The 23,711-nt window shown below is 36.7% G+C and overlaps 2 protein-coding genes across 3 annotated transcripts in view; one reads left to right on the plus strand and one right to left on the minus strand.

The window, feature by feature from the left end:
* SHCBP1L (SHC binding and spindle associated 1 like) overlaps positions 1 to 5,998 on the plus strand; it is a 46,682-nt gene extending 40,684 nt beyond the window's left edge. The window contains exons 7-10 of the mRNA XM_058539910.1: positions 2,249 to 2,402; positions 3,804 to 4,054; positions 4,752 to 4,874; positions 5,747 to 5,998. Coding sequence (XP_058395893.1) covers positions 2,249 to 2,402; positions 3,804 to 4,054; positions 4,752 to 4,874; positions 5,747 to 5,998 — 780 coding nt within the window. The remainder of the gene's footprint in view (positions 1 to 2,248; positions 2,403 to 3,803; positions 4,055 to 4,751; positions 4,875 to 5,746) is intronic.
* A 7,441-nt stretch (positions 5,999 to 13,439) lies between these two features.
* DHX9 (DExH-box helicase 9) overlaps positions 13,440 to 23,711 on the minus strand; it is a 51,444-nt gene continuing 41,172 nt past the window's right edge. For both annotated transcript variants that reach the window (XM_058539907.1, XM_058539908.1), the window contains 8 exons: positions 22,047 to 22,207; positions 21,111 to 21,222; positions 20,342 to 20,503; positions 20,120 to 20,247; positions 17,357 to 17,586; positions 17,065 to 17,180; positions 16,130 to 16,330; positions 13,440 to 13,912 (listed from right to left, as the gene is read on the minus strand). In XM_058539907.1, the coding sequence (XP_058395890.1) occupies positions 13,534 to 13,912; positions 16,130 to 16,330; positions 17,065 to 17,180; positions 17,357 to 17,586; positions 20,120 to 20,247; positions 20,342 to 20,503; positions 21,111 to 21,222; positions 22,047 to 22,207 (1,489 nt within the window). In that variant the 3' untranslated portion in view covers positions 13,440 to 13,533. The remainder of the gene's footprint in view (positions 13,913 to 16,129; positions 16,331 to 17,064; positions 17,181 to 17,356; positions 17,587 to 20,119; positions 20,248 to 20,341; positions 20,504 to 21,110; positions 21,223 to 22,046; positions 22,208 to 23,711) is intronic.

Here is a 23,711-nt window from a genome sequence, read left to right on the forward strand (position 1 = left end):
TGATGTCACCTCTTGCTTGTATCTTCCTCTCTACTCTCTCCTTCCTGAACACACTGAGACAGTCAATTCTGTTCTAGCTTAAATAACAAAATAATATCTACCCTAAATACTTCATATCTATTTCTTCCCTTACAGAGCAAAACTTCTTGAAATATTTGTCTGCATTTGTCTCTACTTCTTTCACATTCATGCCTCTACTCACTATGATCTGGTTTCTGCCTCCAGAATACCAGTGAAAATGCTCTTATGGCCATATGGGACAAAGCTGTGGCAAAATGCAGTGAGCACAACTTAGGGATTACCATCTCGTTTAATCTTTCAGCAGCATTTGACATTATCAACTCCTTCCTCCTTTCATGACATCTTAGTCTTCTGATCTTCTTACCACCTCTTTGGTTATTCCTCAGCTTTCTTTGTGAGATCTTCTTTTGTTTCTGCCTATCCTTTAAATGTTATTCCTCAGTGTTCTGTCCAAGGGTCCTATCTTTCCCTCTTTACACATTCTTGTAGGTAATCTCATCCATTCCTATGCTTGAATTATCATATAAGTAAATAACGCCAAGATCTCGATGCCTACTCAGATCTCAGTCCTATATTCTAGACCCTTGTTATCCATAGTCTACTGGATACCTCTACTTAGCAGCTCCACTGGTACCTCAAATTAACTGGCACCAAAATTAACTCCTTATCTTCCCCATCAAACTTTTTTTCTCTCCTGTTTCCTGTTTCAATGAATAAGAAAAATGAGACAAATTCTAGAGTTCTTCAAAATTATTTATTTACAGAGGTAATCCTTGTACTGTCTGCCTCCACAGTATTTAGAGATTGTAATATGCAATGGCTGCACAAATCAATGTAGTGGTTTGCTGATCTAGTGAGGATTATAAAAGTTGCATATATATCTGGAAAAAAATGTTCACTCACTCTTGCTCATCAAAGGAATGGAAATTAAAATGAGGCAGTGAGGATTTTGCCTATTAAAGCGGGAAATATTTTATAAATTTAAAAGATACCCCATGCTGATGAGTTTGCAGCAAAATGAGTCTCAAACCAAGTTTTAATTGGTTAAACTTTTCTGGAGGGGACATTGGCAGGATGTACCCAAGAGGCTTAAAATGTTTTATACCTTTGACTCCCTAATTCCCTATCTAGTAATTTATCCTAAAGAAAGAACTAGAGATGTGCATAAGGATTTATTTTTTGTAGTATTTTCATAATTTTGGCAATTTGTAAACCATCTAAATGAGTTAGAAATTAATCATAATTTAATTATAAATTATGATACATCCATACGATGATTATGTAACCATTAAAAATTAGGCTTTGAAAAAATATTTCCAAGAGCTGGGGAAATGTGATATAATGAAAAATCAGGATTCAAAAACCATATATATGTATGATATATTAGTATTATGAATAAATGAATATATGCATGTGAAAAACACTAGAAGTATCTATATAAATGGATTTTACTTAGGTAAAAATTTATAGGTTGAAATTTCCATTTTCGTTATGCTTTTATTTTGTTTTTTCATAACAAGTGCAAATTTTATAATAAGAAAAAAGATATATGAATGATAATGCCATTTCTATTAGGATAAAAGAGTAAGGCATTTTTTTCAGAATATATTTTTATTTTCTAAATTTTATTTTTAAAGTTCCTCACTCTTCATGGCACTAATAATGAACTTCTCTCCACTTTTCCACTCCCAGTGCAAATTCCTAGTACTTTTTGTTTTTAGTTCTAGAATGTTTAATATATAACATGTTGATTTACCAAAATTGTAGGGTCAATCTGAGTTAAAGAAAAGTAGTATATTAGAAAAAGATCTGGTGTCATAAAGACCTCGATCTAAAGCTTAGCTTCACCACCACTGTGTCCTTGGGCAAATCATTTAATCTTACTCAATTTCAATTTCCTTAACCTTATAAACGGATAGTACTTTACCTCAAAGAACTGTTGTGAGGCTTAAGAGGTAATATGTAAAGTTCAAAATATGACTTCTGGCACACAGTATTTAATAGCTGTAAAATTATTGGTGATCGTAAAGAAAATCTCATTTCATCATTCCCTTAATGGACTGATACTTTGATCAAAGAACATAAATATATACGGTATTTATAGTGTATTACCTGTGGAAGGTAAGTCTTTGGGAAAAGCACATTACCAACAAGTTAACTGATTAAAATGACCTATTTCAGTTTAACCTATTGTTGAAGGTATAACTGTTTTATTTCTTCTTTTCAGGTAAAGGACTTATCTTCAGACACACTTCTCCAACAGCATGATGATTTGGATTTGGCTTTGGATAGCTGTTATAGTGGAGATACAGTAGTTATTTTTCCAGGAGAATATCAAGCTGTAAATCTTGCTCTGTTGACTGATGACATCATTATAAAGGGTTAGCAGGGCATCCTCTGCAGTCTTTTTATAGCTTTGTATACTGACAAATTGTATATTATAAACATGGTTAATCAAATTATTAGAAATCAGAACAGAATTTGTTTCATAAAAAATCCCATATGTGCCTTTTTTTTTTTTTTTTTTAAGATTTTATTTACTTTTTCCCCCCAAAGCCCCAGTAGATTGTTGTATGTCATAGCTGCACATCCTTCTAGTTGCTGTATGTGGGACGTGGCCTCAGCATGGCTGGAGAAGCGGTGCGTCAGTGCGCGCCCGGGATCTGAACCCAGGCCGCCAGCAGTGGAGCGCACGCACTTAACCGCTAAGCCACGGGGCCAGCCCCCGTATGTGCCCTTTACATAACATTTTCTCACCTGTTCATATTATCTGTGACCTCATTTGGACATACTGTACCAGAACAAATCAATCCATGATGCTACTTCTTCCCCATGATAATGTAGCACAAGCACAGATTCTAAATAAATGATCAAAACCAGGAGAAAACCAAAAAACCAGTTCATAATATTCCCTATTAGCTCCATCTATATTTTTACTCCAACTACTTGTTTCTCAGCTATCTCCACTGCTCTTCATATCACTTTAGTAGGAAAACCCAAAAGAAAGGCTATATTAAAATATACTCAGCATTTTCTAAAAAAAGATTAATTCACATGCAAATTTGCTAAAATAGAAGTAGAAAAGCAGAGTTTACTAAATTTCTTTTAGGTTCTGAAGATATTTAGTAACTTTAATTCTGCCCTTTTACCTTGAAGTAATAAGGCTAGTCCTACTGTCTGGCTAAAAGAAAAGAACAGGTGACTTAAACTTTGCCTGTCAATTCAAAATTGAGCAAAATTTTCATGACTGTAATCAGTAGTATTTTGCTGAACTATATGGGTAACAAGGATCATATTTGTAATTTTAAAAATTTGTAGCCTTCTTGAAGCTCAAACCCCTTATTTTTGAATTGATGATAAATTTAGATGATTATTTTTACTACTCTAGAGCAAAATTATGGCTATGATTACATTAATCTTGTAACCTAATTCAGGGGGCTCTGCTAGTCTTTCTTAGTTATGGTAATTTATTATGGCTCTGAAACCAGATTATGGGAAGATACTTTTTATATCTTAGACATTTTGTAGATGACTGCTGATTATATAATTTAGGGAAATACATAGTGGAATGAGTCTGTTGAATTAATGAACCCAGATTCTTCCATCGTCACATCAAAATAAGGATGAAAGATTACATTATAGTTATCTAATTAGTTAACTGAATAGTTACATATATTACTTATTAAAATATGTGAAAAGAAAAACAGTATTATTGAATGACTAAAGGGCTTTAAACTCTGGGGTTACTGACATAATTATGTATTTTTGTCCCTATTAATCAGGAGTTGGAAAGAGAGAGGAAATTATGATTACTTCTGAAGCTTGTCGTGACAGTTTTGTGGTGTCCAAAGCTGATAATGTGAAACTAATGCATCTATCTTTGATACAACAAGGGACTGTTGATGGTATTGTGGTGGTGGAGTCTGGTCACTTGACTCTAGAAAACTGTATATTAAAATGTGAAGGAACAGGAGTGTGTGTTCTTACAGGGGCTGCTTTGACAATTACAGACAGTGAGATAACTGGTGCCCAGGTACTTCATTTTATAAAAACTACAGCTTTATATGACGATAGATAACTTTGAGTGATCTTAATATGCAAACAAAGGGTAACAGTTAATTCATCTTTGAATTGAATTATAATTAAGCTTAGAAACTGACAAAAATAAACAAAATGAGGGCAAGTACAAGAGTGTGATAGTACACTTAGGAAAAATGGACTGCCTAAGTCCAAAGGAGCTTGAGTCTTCAGATAACAATCAAAAAGATCATTAGACTGGAAAATTGAATAAGAAAAAAGATTAAAGGAAGCAGAAAAACAAGAGGATCTTTTTACAGAATGACTTTTTCTTAATTTCTACCGAAATGAGCAAATAGACTTTAGCAGCATTATGAGGGATTTTTGAGTTTGTACAAGTTTTTATAAACTATTGAAAAGAACTGCCTAAAGAGATTTTTGACTCCCTTCTAGAGACTTCCTTTGGGTGGGAGAGCAGTGTAATGGACTATATGACTTCAGCTTTCCTTCTAGGCCTAATGATTTTCTAACACAGATATTAATTTTCAACATTTTTAAATAGCTGTACAATAAATTGTTGCATTCACTATCATGTATTTTCATATAACTTAGTGTGTTCAGAGTGCTAATAAAGAATTACAGTTTTCAAATGTAAAGAAAATTTTAGAGAGGTATGTGTGTGTTTTGTAGACTGTTTTGCTTTTAATTTACAGGGTGCTGGTGTTGAACTGTATCCTGGGAGCATAGCCATTTTGGAAAGGAATGAAATTCATCATTGTAATAACCTCAGAACCAGCAACAGTTCAGAAAGCACCTTAGGTGGAGTTAATATGAAGGTATTCTCCTATTTCTTAATATAGAATCATTGTAAGAGCTATATTTATTACAAAGATACTAAAATATTAGTTTTAGTCTTAAAATTTAGTCTAAATGTTATCTGATTTGGAAAATAGTACAAATAATTAAAATATAGTTTAAATGATGGCTGATAGGAACCAAGTTTAGTCTTATAATTTTATAATTTCAACTTAAATTCTTAGCAAATAACTTTGAATATGAGAAAGTGGATAAGTTTTGCTCTTATAAAAATGTTTTAGATTTTTCCATTGAGCAGATCTGTAATACATTTTAGAAAGTAAAGCAAATTAAGAGAATAATATATTATTTAAGTGTTACTTTCAAACTTTGTAAAATAATTTAAGCTAGCCAATTAAGACAATAGCAATAACTTATAAGTGAAATGCCTTCCCATTCCTTTCTTCTATAAATTCTACCTTTCTAGGGCCCTCTCTAGACATATGTAGTTAATGAAGTTTTTCCCTAGAACTCTAGTTTATATATTATTATTTGAAATTATTTTCATGTTTATCATTTTCATTATCTGAAATTATTTATCTTCATATTTATCATGTTATATTAAAAGTCAGCTTCATGAGATATTGCTGTATGCCCGTCTAGAATCAGTTATGTTCATCAGTAACTGATAAAATTGAAAATTCAATTAATATTTCTTTTATTAAACATTTTTGTAGTTAATATAAAATAAATCAGTGTGAGGAAAGTACCACTATTCAAAACTGAGATTCAGTTGTTTTAAAGAAATGTATAAACTCAAGAATAAGTTCTAGAGTTAATGACATGTTCATTAGTTCATATTTTATTTTTATAGAAATTATTGAAAAACTAATTTCCTTGAATAATTTAACAGGTTCTTCCAGCACCCAAATTGAAGATGACTAATAATCATATTTACAACAACAATGGCTATGGAGTAAGCATTATTCAACCAACTGAACAGTTCTTTATTGTAGAAGCAGCAGCCCTCAACAAAGGAGCTGCTTCAGGAGATAAAAAAGACGATAATGTGCTCTCCAAAGTAATGCAGAATCTGAATCTGGAAATGAATAATAATAAAATAGAAGCAAACTTAAAGGGGGATATCAGAATAGTCACAAGTTAAAGCATCTGGATTTATAAGTTTTATATTTCAGATATTTAATAAATAATTCTCATATCCCAAAGAAATGGTAGTTTTAATTAAATTCAAGTTATTTAATGAAAAAATAAACACTTTAATGCTCTTTCACTGAATGATTCATTAACATGTTTTTTAATAACAATTTTGAGATATAATTCACACACTATAAAAATCACCCTTTAAAGTATATAATTCAGTGGTATTTAGTATCTTTTTAGTATATGGTACCACCATCACTTAATTCCAAAAACAAATGCGGTTTTACACATTAATACTCTTAGTCCAATAAAGAAGCATTAGGTGTTCTGTTTAGAGAACAGAAAAAAAGTAAGTTGACAGCCAATTCCTGATTCATTTTATCTGTGCCAGTAACTTGAACAAGCTAAGATAGCACTGTATTATATAGGATTAGGTCCATCTGCAGCAAACGAGGAAATCCAAATTGAGAGGTAAACAACACAGACATGTATTTTTCCCTCATATTCAAGAAGCCCAGAGGTACTCTATAGGGCTAGTAGATGTTTCATTTGGTACTCCGTGTAGGGCTGGTAGGTAGGTGCTCCGTATTAGAAATTCAAGCTTCTTCCACCTTGTTTTACCATTGTATGGTTTCCATTCAAAGTCACCGCATGGTCCAAGATAGCATTGTTGCTCAAGCCATTATGTCTAAATTCTAGCCAAAGAGAAGGGATAGGACCCTTCTACAAAGTTACACATGTTATTTCAACTTTCATGCCTCCCTCCAGCTAGAATCTAATCACATAGCTACACCTAACTGCAAGTGAAGCTAGGAAATATAATCTTTAAATTGGATGGCCATGTGTCCACTAAAATACGGGTTCAAGTCTAAGATACAACTAATGGTTTTTTTTCACATAGCAGAACTTATCTTGAGTATATAAAAGGAAATAAGCACTCAGGCTTAAACACAAACTTTTCCTTCCTCAATGTGACTTTTGCTTCATGTTATCTGTAACCTAGCAAAGGTGACCCTGTGTTACCATGGAGAATCTCTTGAAGCTGAGCTGAATAAGGCGTGGTGGTTCTTCAGTGTTTGTCTTTTTTTTTTACATAAGGTCTTGTTAGCTGGATGACGTAAAAGATAATTCCAGGTAATGTCCATGCAGGCCTTAACAAGAACAATTTTTCTATAACGAATTCAATGAGCTGTAAGTGGGGATTTTCCTTTCCAATCCTTTCCCCCCACCTCCCTGTTTTTGGCTTCAGGAAGAGTAAGTGATGGACAAAAATAGGGTCTTTTGAGAGTGAGCCAAAAAAGCAACAGCCTTGGGTGAGCAAACTTCTCCTTCATTGGTCATCTGCCTCCTTTCTCTTGCTGCCATTGGTTTCTAACCTATTTCTCTTTTCCCAGGCCCACTTCAGAATAGTTTATATTCTCATATCCCTAAGCCATGCACAAAGCATTTTTAAGATTTTCTAAAAATTTGATCTTTCATCAAGTTTTTCCTCCCTCTTTTACCTTCCCACCCCCTTTTCCCTCTATCATAACAAATTACCACAAATTTAGAACACCAACTTAGATTATCTTACAGTTCTGTAGGTTGAAGTTTGACATAGGTCCCACTGGGCTAAAGTCAAGCTGTTGATACATAGGGTTTTGTTTCTTTCTGGATGCTCTAGGGGATTTGTTTCCTTGCCCATCTGGGTTGTTGGTAGAATTCAGTTCCTTGCCTTTGTAGGAGAGAGAGCCATTTCCTTGACGGTTGGCAGCTGAGAGCTGTTCCCAGCTTCTAGAGACCAACTGCATTCCTTGGGTTATGGCCTCCTTCCTACATCTTCAAAGCCAGCAACAATCGAGTCCCTTTCCTGCTTTGAATTTCTCCTGCCTCTCCCTTCCACTTTTAAGGACTCATAATTAGATTGAGCCCACCTGGATAATCCAGGCTAATTTCCCCATCTCAAGGTCCTTAACTTTAATCACATCTGCAAAGTCCCTTTTGCCATCTAAGGTATGTATTTACAGGTTCCAGGGATTAGGATGTGGACATCTCTGGGGGGGACCATTATTCTGTCTACCACCTATCTTAACCAATTTTCTAGCTCAAGGGAAGACAAATCCTAATTCCACTACCCAAATAGGATTTAAGAAGAGTTTCCGCCACTAGGACCAACTATCCAATGCATAGCTTGGATACATTTAAAAGAGATTCTAACGTAGAACCTAAAGGAAAGATGGTTCCATATTTCTGCTCTGCCCTTCCCTTTTGTGCATATACTGACTTTCCTACCAGACTGTAAATTTCTTGGAGTACAGGCACTGGGTCTTAGTAACCATCACATCACAAGTAGTAACTGCTAAGTAGTTTTAAAAGAATGCTACTAATGGGTCTCTCTGCCTATGCAAAAGACTGAAGACTACAATCCAGGACTTTTAAGGACATTTCATCACAGTTGGTGGGGATGGAAATGATAGGATTCAGGAGGTGAAGACTGGACAAATCAAGATTAGAAAAAGTGGCCTTGGTGTGGAATGAAAAGGGATGAATTAGAACCCCCTTTTGTAAGGGACTAGCAGCCGGAGTGGAGATTTCCTGTGCTCCACTGCCATGCCAGCAGCAGCTAGGGTAGAGCCTGAGTTGAAGAGCAGAAGGGGAACTACAATGCTAGAGCCTCTTGTCAGTCTAGGAAGCAGAAGCAGTGAAAGCGGCAGGTGGTTACCAACCCAAGGACTGAAAGGCACTCCTCAGCAGCACAAGGTGGAGAAGTTGCTGTGGTTATAGGAACAAGTTGCTATTATTCGTGAGATACGCAAGTTGGGAAGTGCATGCATGTTATCTCATAGATTTAACAGTTATAATCAGAAAGCAATAAATTTGAGGACAGGGGTCTAATCTGTCCAAACTATTAAAGTGAAAGAGAAAACTACATATATATACTTTCAGTAATTCAATCAAATCAGGTGTTCTTAAACTGAAGTATATAGACAGATTTCAAGAGTCTGTGAACTACCTGAAATGTTAAATAAAAAATTTTGTGTTCATGCCTTTTGGTGGCAAGTCCATAGCTTTCATCATATTCTCAAAGGAGCTTCTCAGCCCACAAAAGCATAAAACCACTGAACTAGATAATACTGAAGTTTCCTTTTACATATTGTTTATTATTATTCAATTCAGGCCTAAAACAGCTGTTTTTTAATAAAATGTGTTGTTTTTTCCTACGGAACACTAATTTGTTCTGTAGAAAACTCAGGCAACTTTATAACTCAATATTTTAATACTGAACATCATGCCTTTATATATTTTTTGGTCATATGATATTTTCAGATTTTGCAGTTGCATAAGAAAGATGAACATTTATTTACTAATAAAATTTTGAAGCCATTGCCAGGTATCATTAGAATACTAGGTTAATTTGGAAATACTTTGAACAATTACTAATACCAAAAAATTTCATTTTATTTAGATCAGCAGGTTAACCTAATCCTATTGTGCTTCCTAATATTTTAAAAAGAGCTATAGATTTTGAATCATTTGAATTAATAAAATAATTAAAGTATTAAAAATAACCACTAAGTATATTTTACTTTTTACAGGTTAACATGAAAGTATTATACAGGTTTACCAGTTAAGATGAGAAACATTAAACATTGGATTGTGTAGCCATTTCCCTTCTTGCCTTTATTTTAAATTTTTATTTCTAGATTTGAAAGAAATATGCAATTTCAAAGTCTGGAAATTCCTGAAAGATCACCCATTAAGATTAATCGTAGGGTGACCAACTCATCCCAGTTTGCCCAGGACTTCCCAGTTTTAGCACTTCCCGTGTCTCAGGAAACCACACAGTTTTGGGGAAACTGGGAGAGTTGGTCACCCTAATTAGTTCCCAGGAAGTAATTCTTTTCTTAAAAGCTAAATTATAACCAAAGTTGTCTGATAAATTCAGGTGACTTCAATCAGTCAACTTGGCAAGATTCAATAGTAAATTTTCTCCACTGAATAATTCAGAAACCTTCTATACTACAAGTAATAGGACGGTCCACAAATATAAAAGGTACACAACTACACTTTTAATAACTTTCCTGTCTGTCTTCTGGCCAATTCAAATCTAAACCTTTCAGGTAAAGCCAGTAGAATTCAGGAACCTTTTTTCCAGTCAAAATCAAAACTCACACGTCAGTTCCAGTCCAATCCAAAATTCCATTTCTGGTGTTCTTTATTTTCCCATTCCAATTCTGCTTATAGATTTAGAGAGAGGGAAACTGGCATTCAAATACGTGCTTGGCCACAGTCAGTGTCCTCTTTCTAGCTGTCTGTGCTGACCCTGACACTGTTCACGTTCTGCTGGTCTGTTCCTTTGACATAGGTGATATCCAGAGGGTTTTATGTGCAGCTTCACAACACGGGAGATCCCATCAAGTTGTAGCTGATTGCTTAAGGACACAGTATGAATGTCAACATATTCTTTTGACACAGAGAGCTCTGCAGCATGACTTCCTAGAACTGGCACATCAGCTTATTCCCCGTTAACTTTTGGACATCTCTCTGGGCCCAAAGGGAATTTACAGTTCCCTTTCACATCACTCTCAGGTTGTCACTGCTACAACCTTCAAGCTTAGAAGTGCACAGTGAAGATGCCAAGTATATAAGCTGCCAATCACAGAACAGGTACAAAATCAGGTCCACACTCATCCCTGCCTGAAATTCCAGAAGGACAGACTCAATTTTGTCAGTGCCAACTCTCACTATATTCCCAAACCCCAATGTATGTGTGTGGTGAGAGGAGGGGTGTGGTGAGCAGCAACTTTATACCTTTGCACATATTCTTTCTTCCCAAATTCTCTCCCCTTACTGCATCCAGCCCCTTTCATTTCATCTCCTGAATACGAGAGGGATGTAATCAGCTCTCTTGTTTTGGAAAAACTTTCCAATCATCTCACACCTGCTGCAATACCCCTTAGACTAAATATTCTTTGTTCTAGGCAGACTGTAGGAGGATGGTTGAGAAAGAGGACAACACACTGATGCCTCCGGTATTAATATGCCACAAAGTAACACTCTATGCAGCGTTCTGCTCCATAAGTCTGATCATTCCTTCAAAGGAATGACTTCTGGATGTTGTAATATAATGGATCCTTTGACAATTAAAGTTGACTTAAGTTGACTTCTACTTACAGCTATGACAGTCTAATTGCTACTTCATTCCTTGCCCCCAGTGTAAACAACTAGAAAACCAAACTATATATCTTAACAATATATACACACACACAATATACATATGTAGACATACGTATACACAATATACACATGTAGATATGTATAATTGTGTATATATGTGTATGTATGTATGAATCAACCTCTTTCAGACATTGTACAATGGGGCAACGCAACTGTGATCCCCAAAATAAGGGGAACAAATGAGATGAGCCCTAAGATCACCCTTTCTGTGTGGAGGCACTTTCTGGATCATGGCAGAGGAAGAAAGAACCAAGCAGAGCACAGCAGTCTCACTGAGTTGAAGAGAAAGAGACTAAAAGTTTGGAGAGGGCAGCTAAAACTTGTGAACAATAGAGAGAGGAAGGGGCTGCATAGAGAAGAGTTCTAGAAATCTGCATAGGGATTTCCTTAGGTTTTTAGCTGAATACCACAGATTACTAGAACTATGCCTGAGTGGTTCTTTCAAGCTTTAGAAAATGAAAGTTGACATTTATTTTGGCCATTTTCGGCCATCTTTTGGTATCTCATTTCTAGTTGAAGTTGTTGGAGGGATGAGTCAAGTACCAATTTCTACCTCTTATGGGAGTTTTCATAACACGTGCAAAGGGCAAGAGAAAGCCTGGTCCCCTGATGAGGCTAGAAGTTCAGCACGGCTGCTGAGTGGTACTGAGGATAGAGTAGGAGTGAGGGAGTAAGAGGGGAGTTCAGCTTTACCCTGAAGGCAGCAGGAACCATGGGTTTAAGCCAGGGGGTGGTGACGGTGGTATCAGATTTGTATGGGGATGTTTACTCTAGCTGCAGTGTGGAGAATGGATTGTAGACAGGCAGGACCACAGGCAGGAAGATCAATTAAGAGGCTGTTGCTGATATCACTGTACATCCAGGTTGATGACAGCCTGCAACAGAGGCTGTTGGTTTATAAAAGCACAAATGGAAGGTGTTTTGAAAGGTAAACCGACTACATGCGGTAATATATATGGTTTTGGCAATTAAATAGCTGAAACTTCTATCTGTGATTAAAAAACAAAACAAAACAAATCCAGCTGAACAGAGAACATTATAGGGCACAGGGTGAATTGGGGGTTTTCCTCAGTTTGGAAAGTGCTGAGTTTTTTATTTCTGTGGGATATCTAAGCAGAAATGTATGTGAGCATCTGTTTATATGGTTTGATGCTCAGGAAATCTCAGTTGGAGATACGGATTTGAGAGTCTAAATAGGTAGGAGTCATCAGCGTAGTGACAGTAAGGTGATGTAAAGGACACGTGTAGAATGAGAAGAGGATTTTGAAAAGGACACTAAGACAACATATAACTCGCCCAAGATCACCCACGTGTCAGACAGCAGCACTCTGAGATATGAGCCGAGTTCTGTCTAATCCAAAGCCTTTGTAATCTCTACTGTACTGTGCTATTCCTCAAATGAGAAATATGTGAAAATTCATTGGAAACTGTAAAGTGATATAAATGTATCAACATCTCTACTAAAATAAACTAGTTTAATTATCCTTTGAAATACACATTAATGTGGACAGAGTTATTTGTCAAATATCTAAACTATGCACTTGCAAAGCTTCACTTACCTTCATTCTTTGCCTAAATATAATCGTTATTTAAGCGTTTCTGTGGATTAATTTTTAATTCTAATTAAAATAAATTTTTTTAAAATTAATTTTTACACTGGAAACTAACATAGAAAAGAGAATGCTGACCTTGGTGTTAGGTTTTTCAAAGACAAAGCTTGGGAAAAAGTCGAAATGTTCAGCCCTAGGTCAAAAGTTTTATTCAGGTGCAGAGGTCCATGTGAATTGTGTACTGGCCAGTATTTACTGCAAGAAAAACAATTCCATTCCAAGGTTATTTATTCTAACTACTACAAGAAATAATATCACTTAGTATATTTTTGAAACAAAGAGTACAGTTTTTCCTCTGATGTTTAAAACTAACAGATGTAACTGGCATTGTAAAATTATTCTAATGTGTAAGATCAACAATTAACTATATGGCTAGTATTCAGTGTAATACTGAACACTGTAATTTAGTGTAATACTGAATAAAATAATTTTCCATTGTATTAAACTAAAGGAAAGAAAATATCAAGTTAGTTTTAAAGGCAAATCTTTACTCAAAGAAAAAATACAAACTGTGGTACTTTTATAATAGATCATTATATTTTACATAATATAAACAAAACCACTAATATATCTATATGCCTGGTTTCCTTAAACTACAATGAACCAGAATGGGTGGAAAATGGGTTTACTTATTGGCAGCAAATAACACGGGAAAACAGGTAGCATGCATTTCTTTTTACTGTCTGTGCACAGGCACTGACATAACCAAGCTTTAATAGCCACCACCTCCTCTTCCTTGTCCAAAGTAGCCACTCCCATAGCCCCCTCTGCCACCTCCTCGCTGAAATCCCCCAGATCCTCTGTAGCCTCCTCCACTGGACCCTCTGTAGTCTCCTCCCGAGCCACCTCTATAGCCACCTTGAGAACCTCCTCTATAGCCTCCGCCACCACCTCCACCATAGCCTCCCCGATAGGTGTTGGAGCCACCACCATAGCCACTGCCACCATAGCCTCCGCTTCCACCATAGCCTCTGCCACCTCCATAGCCTCTGCTGCCATAGCCTCCACTGCCGTAACCAGAACTTCCCCTTCTATATCCACTTCCATTGTCATATCGGGCCATCTTGGGAGGACGTGGACCATCTCCATACCTAGGAAAAGCACAAAACCACCACTTGAGCAAAGCCTCCTTAATACTTCTCAACTAGTCACAAAATATAAATATTTAATCATATTTGAAAATTTAATGCATAAATGGAATGAAACCAAATGCACAAATATAAAGTGAAATGAAATAAATCTGCTACTCCAGACAGACACAGGAGCTCGCATCAAATGTAACCATCTGTTTTTCTAAAGTTCTTTCTGGTTCATTCTCAAAGATCTTAAATTTTGGCAGTATGTCCTTACAACTTTAAGATAGTTCTCTTTCACTGAGCTCAACTATACAGCATTCTAAGAAAGCAATAACTGTTAGGAAGAGGCTCCTGGAGCTAGCAATAAATTACTTGACCTTTACCACCAAATATTTTCCTGGATTAACTCTGAAATAAGTTTGTGAAAATTGTCTTTGGTAATTTGTTTACACCTAAATCTGTTTCATGTGACAAAGACAATGTGAGGTAAAGAAAATCTGCAGAAATCAACATGTCTCACCAACAACTCCAATTCAACACACCTCAGACTGCTTCTTCCTTCTATGCAGCTCTTCTTAGAGATGAGCACTACTAATTCAGCAGCTGTCCAAGTCGGGACATGTGGCTGGGATCTGCCTTCATTCCTTCACTGCACTGCTGCCCCCATTTTAATCCATCACCAATTCCTATGGATTCTACTGCAAACCTGTCTCATCTATTTATTTCTCCCCATTTCAATTCTCCCTACTGTAATTCAGGCCACCATTACAGCCTTACATCCTAAAATCCTTCTCGTATTTATTCCATCCTTTCTAGTTTCTGGAGGTTTGTCCTTTACAGAGCAGATTATATGTGAAGCCTCCTTGATCACCATCCCTTCTTTGCAGGAGGGTAAGGATTAAAGGGGGTAAGGATCTACATCATAGGTAGAGCAAACATTAGTTGATATTAGAAAAGCACTTAGCACAGTGTGTGCCACATATTAAGTACTATGTGTTTGACTAATAAATTTAAAAAAGTAACTCAGTTATACACAAAATGGGAAACCAGAATCCATAAAGCACATAGCAGTTCTGTGTATTAAAATTATAATAGTTTATAACCAAATTCAACACGTGATCCTTGATGGGGAGATGAAAGAATATTTTTAAATAATTAGAAAAATTTTTAGTACATTTGTATACTATGTAGCGTTATTGTAACACTTCAATTTTTTTGGTATGATCGTGGAATTGTAGCTATGTTCTTAAAAGATACATGAAGTATATTGATGTAAAGGTCATAGAGTCTGCAACTTAATCACAAAATGATTAAGGAAAAGAAGTAGGTGTGCGTCATATATATATGAAAGCAAGTGTCACAAAATGCTGATAATTAGTGAACCTACATTACGAAACTATATGGGTGCTCACTGTACTATTCTTCTGCCTTTTATTTTTTTTGTTTGTGAGGAAGAACAGACCTGAGCTAACATCTGATGCCAATCTTCCTTTTTTTTTTTTGCTGAGGGAGACTGGCCCTGGGCTTACATCCACGTCCATCTTCCTCCACTTTATATGGGACGCCGCCACAGCATGGCTTTGACAAGCAGTGCGTCAGTGCATGCCCGGGATCTGAACCTGCAAACCCCGGGCCGCCGGCGCCGAGCGCGTGCACTTAACTGCTTGCGCCACTGGGCCGGCCACTCTTCTGCCTTTTCTGCAGGTATTAAATATTTCCAAATAAAAAACTGTGGCCAAAGAGAAATTTAAAAGGTGAAAAAAAACCAAAGAAAACATTTTAAGAACTAAGAGAAATTTCACACTTCTTTGCTTTAAGGCATCCACATTCTTGTATTTCCCTAAGATAAACCTTGATGCTTTTCATTTGAAGCAGCAGCAATTTAACCCCTCATCAACATTTTTTCTTTAGAGATGGCAAAACAGTACTGTGGAAAGAGGACTGTTTGGGCTTTGTCATTTCCTGTCATGTGACCCACCCTGGACTCTCTAAGTACTTTTAAGGTCCCTTGCTATCTGTCACATACACTGATGTAATAGATTAACACAGAGACAAAAGAGTGTAACATCCTTTTTTCTGAGTGTGTTAACCAGAACTAAATTTCATATTCAGTGTTTGTCTAGAATTTTAACTTAAATAACAAGGACTCTATCAACTAACTATGGGAATTTTAGGCCAGTATAAGCTTACTGTCCTCTGCTTAGTTCAAAGAGAAGTTACTGTGGCGCTCACCGTGCACTGCCAATCATAAGGTTGATACCAGCAGCTGAGGGCCTAGAGATTTGGCGGATTGTGTTCAACATATGCTCATTAACAGGGTCCAACTGGCTGATGATATCAGGCTGTTTGGTCACTTCAACAACCAGAGCCTCCATGGCTGCCCGGAGAGCAGTGACACAAGCAGCAGCTTCATGCGATATTTGCAGTTTAATCCTAAAATAGAGAAAAATGATAAAAAATGAGAGGGCGTACATAGAGAAAAAGACTATCCTCTCTCAATTTCACACATGGCAAGTGATGAAATAAATTTAACTTCTTACCAAGTACCAATACTTCCAACTACTGTAACGGCCTCAGACCTACACAAACACAGATATGAAGAATAACAATAATCTACACTAACTACTTAAAATTCACTGCTAGCTACTGGCAGCAGTTATAAACCACAAAGTCCATCAAGCAAAATACTGTTAGCAATACAGAGCACTCAGGCTCCTACAAAAAATGAAATAATAGACTCCGATTGTTGAAGTTTTTTAAGTTTTCAGGAATATGACTGAGCCTACTGACTGTTCACTAAGCTGTATTCCATTTGTGCTTACTACACTCACCACCTGTCTCTAACCAATGTACAGAGTACACGACAGAGGTACCCAAGCTCCAATCAGATTCTAATTCCTTAGTGTAGTATTCACGGTGGTAGACGCGGCTCCAGTGCCTAATGCATTTGCTTCTACTGGTATGGTTGATTTAAGACTTACTGTCAAGTCTGAACCATACCACCAAGATATACTACTCTCTAAGAAAAGACAAAGTTACAAAGCACCTCATTTGTGCCCCCAAATTCTGCCACGTTTGTTTCACAAATTAAGTTAGATTAGCAGCTGAAATCCATTACATCTCAATTCTAAGAGTTCAGATTGGAGTTCACATCTGAAAATCCATACCAGTCATCTACAAGCACAATCTGTCCATCAGATTGGACTTTCTTAGATGCAAAGAGAAGCAGCTGCAGGGGGGTGACTAAGGTCATGCCTTTAGCAGAGATGGCCCGGGTTCGAATCTGCAGATGGAGAAAGAGGCAAAGAGAAAGAGCTGACATTCCAACTGACAGTCAACCGCCACATAATGACAATGAACTACGCTTTGAAAATTAAAACTCATATTCCCACTGCACATTAATAAGTAAAGACAACTTAGATGTTCAACGTAAATTTTTCTAAACTAATCTTTTCTTACCTTTTCACCAAATACAAAGAAGGGAGATGGGTACTTCATGTCTTGGCTGCTAAAAGGACAATTAACAGATGACTTGTGGATAAGCGCATTTCGCCCTTCAGTGGTGAGAATCTTTCTCTTTTCCTTATGATAGCACACATTGGGGTACACACCAAAGGCCAGGAGAGAGATAACAACATCCAAATTATTGTCTGGTCCAGTGTTAGTAAACACTTGTGTCAACAAACAATCTGTTAAGAGGATGGGGAAAAAAAAAAATCAGATATCCAGCTACTGCTCACATTGCATGTAAACTATTTAAGAAAATTAGGAAAAAACTCCTCCCCCACCTTCTTTTTTCAAATAACCTGCATAACTTCCTCTCTTCTCAGGACTCTTGTCCTGAGGTTAAGTTCAAGGAGAAATTCTGCTGAGTCTCCACAATAAGAAAACTAAAATGTCTGTAATCTCTTACAGACTCAACCAAAACATAAGCTTGGAATGATTACTTGAAAAAAAAAAAAAAAAAATCCCTCAATTAATCATCCACTCTCAGAACAAGAGCTACCCTGATAAGACCACAGTCTAAGTATTCCATCTGCTGTTCTTAAACAGCTGTTCTGGAATGAAGGCTGATGTTTTCACTCAGGCTATGCTTTGAGTATCAAGTATGATGGTAAGTGCTAAGAGTATGGATACATTTTGTTTTAAGACAAACCTGAGTTCTAACCTCCTAACTGAGTGAGCTTGGACAAGTAATTTAAACTTGTGTGTCAGTTTCCTCATCTATGAAATGGAGTAATAATATCTGCATCTCAGGACTGCTGTGAAGATTCTAGCATATAAAAAACCTTATTCCCCTTTCCTTTGATTTTGATAAAAATATACTAATTCAGTCAATTTACAACAGAAGAGAACTACAGTAGTCCCCCCTTATCCACGGTTTTGCTTTCCATAGTTTCAGTTACTCACGGTCAACAGCAGTCTGAAAATATTAAATGGAAAATTCCAGAAATGAACAATTTATAAGTTTTAAAATGCATGCTCTTCTGAGTAGCGTGATGAAATCTCACACCATTCCACTCTGTTCTACCCAAGACATGAATCATTTGTCCAGCGGATCCATGCTGTATATGCTACCCACTTGTTAGTCACTTAGTAGCTGTCACAGTTATCAGATCAATTGTTGCGGTATGGCAGTGCTTGTGTTCAAGTAACCCTTATTTTACTTAATAACGGCCTCAAAGCGCAAAGGTAGTGATGCTGGCAATTCGGATATGCCAAAGAGAAGCCGTAAAGTGCTTCCTTTAAGTGAAAAGGTGCAAGTTCTTCACTTAATAAGGTTAGAAAAAAAATCATATGCTGAGGTTGTTACAATCTATGGTAACTCTTATTACAGTATATTGTTATAACTGTTCTATTTTATTATTAGTTATTGTTAATCTCTTACTATGCTTAACTTATAAATTAAGCTTTACCATAGATATGTGTGATATAGTATATAGAGAGTTCAGTACTATCTGTGGTTTCTGGCATCCACTGAGGGTCCTGGAATGCACTCTCCTCAAATCAAGGGGGACTACTATCTTTAGATGACATCCTTTTAAAATTTGCCATCTTGCCCAACTACCTTCTGTCTCTGAACTAAATAGCTATTTCTGGTCATGTGTTCCAGTTTTCAATGTTTTAAGAAATAACTCTGTCTCTCTTAATCTAGTTAGAGAAGAAAAGTACAAGCTCAACTTCATACAAGAAGTGAACAGTTGGATTACTGTTTCTACATCACATATCAAAGTCCTCTGTAACTGTCCTCGTACACTAAAATCTTAATTAAAGCCACTTCACACTTAACATGATAGTTTACTTCATGTCTAAAAATGAACAGATGGGCATAATGATAAATCACTTCACACACCACTATTTGAGGTTATTCAACAAACTGCTCATTCTGAAAGTGCTAAAAGCTAGATCAGTACTCTTCACACAATAAAAGAGATTTTTAAAAAAACCTCCCAGGGCTGGCCTGGTGGTGTAAGTGGTTAAGTTCGTGGGCTCTGCTTCGGCAGCCGAGGGTTCACAGGTTAGGATCCCAGGCGCAGACCTACAGACCACTTGTCAAGCCATGCTGTGGCAGCATCTCACATACAAAGTGGAGGAAGACGGGCACAGATGTTAACTCAGCAACAATCTTCCTCAAGCAAAAAGAGAATTGGCAATGGATGTTAGCTCAGGGCCAATCTACCTCACCAAAAAAAATAAGTAAATAAAAAATGAAAAACCTCCCCAAAAGTAGCACAATTCTTAAAACATCTAGTAATCATCTGTGTACTACATTACAATTTGAGCATCCTAACCTTTTGCTTCCTTTTTTAAAAGACTGAATTAAGGGCCGGCCCCACGGCCCCATGGCTTAGCGGTTAGGTGCGTGCGCTCCACTGCTGGCGGCCCGGGTTCAGATCCCGGGCGCGCACCGACGCACCACTTCTCCGGCCATGCGGAAGCCGCATCCCACATACAGCAACTAGAAGGATGTGCAGCTATGATATACAACTATCTACTGGGGCTTTGGGGGAAAAAAATAAATAAATAAAATTATATAAAAAAAGAAAAAAGACAATTAATGTGAAAAACTGATTATCCCCATAGTTTAAAGAACTAAGAAATCGCTAGGAACATAGAAAAGGCATAGGGTCCAAAGTTTGAAGCTAAAATACACTGCACTGTCCACTGTGTGTACTACATAAATGTTACTTCAGATATGTCTTAAGAATGTGAGAGTCTTACCTTCTGGAAATCCAGAATTAACCAAAATCTCTTTGAGCTGAACTTTGGCTTCCCAGGTCATTCTTAGTGTAGCCATGTTGAGTCTTTTGTGCTCACAGAAACGTATCTCTGCTTCCTCTCCACCCATTCTAAAACAAACAGGTATGATGAGTCAGTCTCAAAACCCAGAGAACTAGACACAGTTCACCCAAATTTTACAACTCTCTTTTTTCAGGCTCATACCTAGCATCATCCCAAGCTTGGAATACTGATAAAAGGGCCACATGATCAGAAAATCTGTTTCCAGCAAAATTTCGATGCATATAACCCAGTCGCTTTCCTTCACTGATGAAAGGCTCTGGAAAGCAGGTGGCAGCAGAGATGGTACAGACAGCATCTCCCACACTGAAATACAGACAGGAAAATACCGTCTAGATCACGTTGTTGTTCCAGCAGCTCGAGCAGTACTGTCAGCTGTGCATCAGAGTCTTTACTGGCTATGATCCTGCTTTATTAGCACTGACACTGGCTTAACGAAGAACTTTACCGCTGTTCTCTCCAGAAGCAGAAAGGGAAAAAATAAATAATGAGCTCTGATATTAATGGATGAATATTTACCATAAATTAAAGTATTATATTTTTCCTTTCCTATTCTCTCTTCCCCATCTTACCAAATGTCTTAATCTTCAAAACTTTCTAATAAAATATACCTGTTTTCCTAATGCTATTTCTCTTTCAAGGACAACTACCTAACTTCCTGAAAGGAACTGTACTTCTCTTTTGAGAAACCTATGCTTTTTCCCCCAACAAGTTGGGCCCAGGTGTCCATCTACTGGAACGGTTTGTTCTTCTCAGTTCATACTTTTCTCAGCAGCTAAAGTATGCCACTTCTCTATTTAAGAATATTTAATTTTTTCTTGTATCTGACCCCATCCTGTTTTTATGGGGCAGGGAGTAAGATTCATGAAGTGGTTCTACCATTTAATTATCAGCAATAAAACAAAGCACTTACTAGAAAATACACCCCATTATCATCATTTTGCCAAAACGAGGCTCAATGGGGAGTTTAGCCAGGATTCGTCCCAGAGGAGTCAATTCATCATTGGCATCTAATGCATCAAGCTCTGTGGGGAGATATTTCTTTGTGAGCAGAAACGGTAACGAACATCCCTTTAACCTAGGCAAAGATGTAACATTTCTTTATAGATTAAAGTTAGGGCAGTGTACTTAAGTTTTCATTATTCGTCCAGCCAACTGCCAGCACCATGCCCAGAGCCAACAACTCTCTTAACTCAAAAATAGAAAAACACCAAATCCTGGAGCACCTAACATCAAGAAGGTACTAGAATTAGGCCCCGCAGGTTGTAAAGCTGAATATAGTCCATGAGAAGTCTATAAATACAGTAATAATAGCAGCACAAGTACCTACATGCCATAATAAGTCTGATACTATCTATTGATAACTTTTAGAAAGAAAGAAAAGAAATCTGGAGAACAAAAGCCTGAAGCTCACATAGCAGATGAGTACTAGATTCAAAACTCAAATTCAGAGCCCCCTGGCACCAATGCCGTTATTTTTTCCTACTATACTACACTGCTTCTATAACAAGTGTGACTAGAAAACATAAATAGATGTTCTATGAGATGAACATAAAATACTGAGTATCATGAGGAATTCATGTTCTGATCGTTATGTATTGGTTAAGAGATGACATCCTGCCTTTTCTCCATTTCTTTCCAGAATAAGACTCACATTATCACTTTCTTACCTCATGTTGTTCATTTTATAATACTGACCATAGTAAGTACATAAGGCAACTTTGGAAGCCCTGTTATCACAGCCCTGTGGACTGTACCTTCTTCTTGATTCATTTGTTAAGGGTTATTTGCCAGGACAAGACAGATGGTATAATTAATATATGTTAGGTATGTCTGTATTTGTAGGTACCTCTAAGAGTGTGCTCTGCTTCAATCACAGCATCCAAAGGTGGAGGTTCAATTGCCTTGGCCAGGAATTGGCCAATCCCTCCCAGACGCAGAAGTTTTATGCTCAAAGCAATTTCATGCAATGGTGTTCGGAACATCTCTGGCGTCATGTGGGTTTCGAGTCTAAGAGAAAACAAGTATAAAATATCCATCATCTCTGTGTATACATGTTCGTTTAATAAAATCTTTGCAGAGAGATAATCAGAGATATAGAGGATGTCTGTCCTTCATCCTTTTACAATTATCAAAGAACATTTTACACTTACTACAAAGACTCTCTCTCTCAACTGGTTCAGTAGTGGCTTACGACTTTACACTTATAGCTTGATGGCATTTTCAGCTGAATGAAGGAGGATGAAAAAATTATCCAAAATCTCTACTGTTATTACTCCCCCACAACCTCCTCCCTGCCCCTTCCTGGTCCATATAAATTTAGTGCCACTGAAAAGGATCTTACAGATCATCCCTTTAAAATTTTAATAATAAAAGTTACTATTATAAATTAACATCAACAACGATGATAGCTAACATTTACTGAGAGCTTACTAAGTGTTAAGCACTGTTTTCAGTATTTTACATTATTAACTCATTTAACTCTTAAACAAATCATACGGGTTAGGTATTACACTATCTTCCTTTTTCAGCTGAGGAAACAGACACAGAAAGGCTAAGTAACTTAAGCTCATTTTATAGAGCAGAGAAACAGAGGCCTAAAGAGTGTAAATGTTTAAGGTTATGCAATATATTAGGCACAAATAGCATTAAAATCCAGGTCTCTACATTTCTAATTCAGACTTATTCTCTAGAAACTATTCATGATTAACATTCATGGGAACCATTTACAGGTGGTTCCAACACTGCTGGCAAGACTTAGATCAGCTTAAATCAGGTTTACATAAATGCATATAGCATATCTACTCCTCACCCTACAGAGAAAAGAACAAAAATCCCTTATTACAGGTCTATTCAGGCCATTACTAATTACTAGGTGGTTTTACTCTAAAATGTTAAACAGAGTACAGTACTTGTTTCTTCAGTTCAAGGGACAATCTAACCTTCAAAAAGAACTAGATATCTTCCAAATGTCACAGCCTGTCTCTTGAGTTAACTTCTGATGCTCATATAAACCCACATTTATAATTACTAGGGAGGGAACCATGTTACCAGTATAAAAGCAAATCAAAGCTTCTTTGATTTTTTTTTCAGTGCATTATATACATCTGGTCACCTAAGTTGGTCTGTCCCACAATTCTTTATTATGATAAACATACACACACACAAAACCCCTAACTACCTTTATTATCAACTGGTTAAAGCTAATGTACACTACATGGATCTCTAGAAACACACAATTAAGTGCACATCTTAAATCTATAATTCAGAGAGAAGGATTTTTTTAACTAATAGGTTCCATCCACAAACATTCCCAAAAAGGCTCTGTAGTATAAACGGAAATGGACAAGGCATTAACAGACTTGGATTTCAGTCCTAGAGAAGTCAGCTAATCTCCTTAAGCTTTAGCTTCCTTATCCAAATAATGCCCTCTATTTCTCAGGCACATAAGAAGAATCATTTGAGACAGGTGATGTGCTAACAGTGAAAAAAGAAATATTCTATAAACACAAAA

The sequence above is a fragment of the Diceros bicornis genome, chromosome 4 (genome assembly GCF_020826845.1).
Source record: "Diceros bicornis minor isolate mBicDic1 chromosome 4, mDicBic1.mat.cur, whole genome shotgun sequence".
Taxonomy (NCBI): Eukaryota; Metazoa; Chordata; class Mammalia; order Perissodactyla; family Rhinocerotidae; genus Diceros; species Diceros bicornis.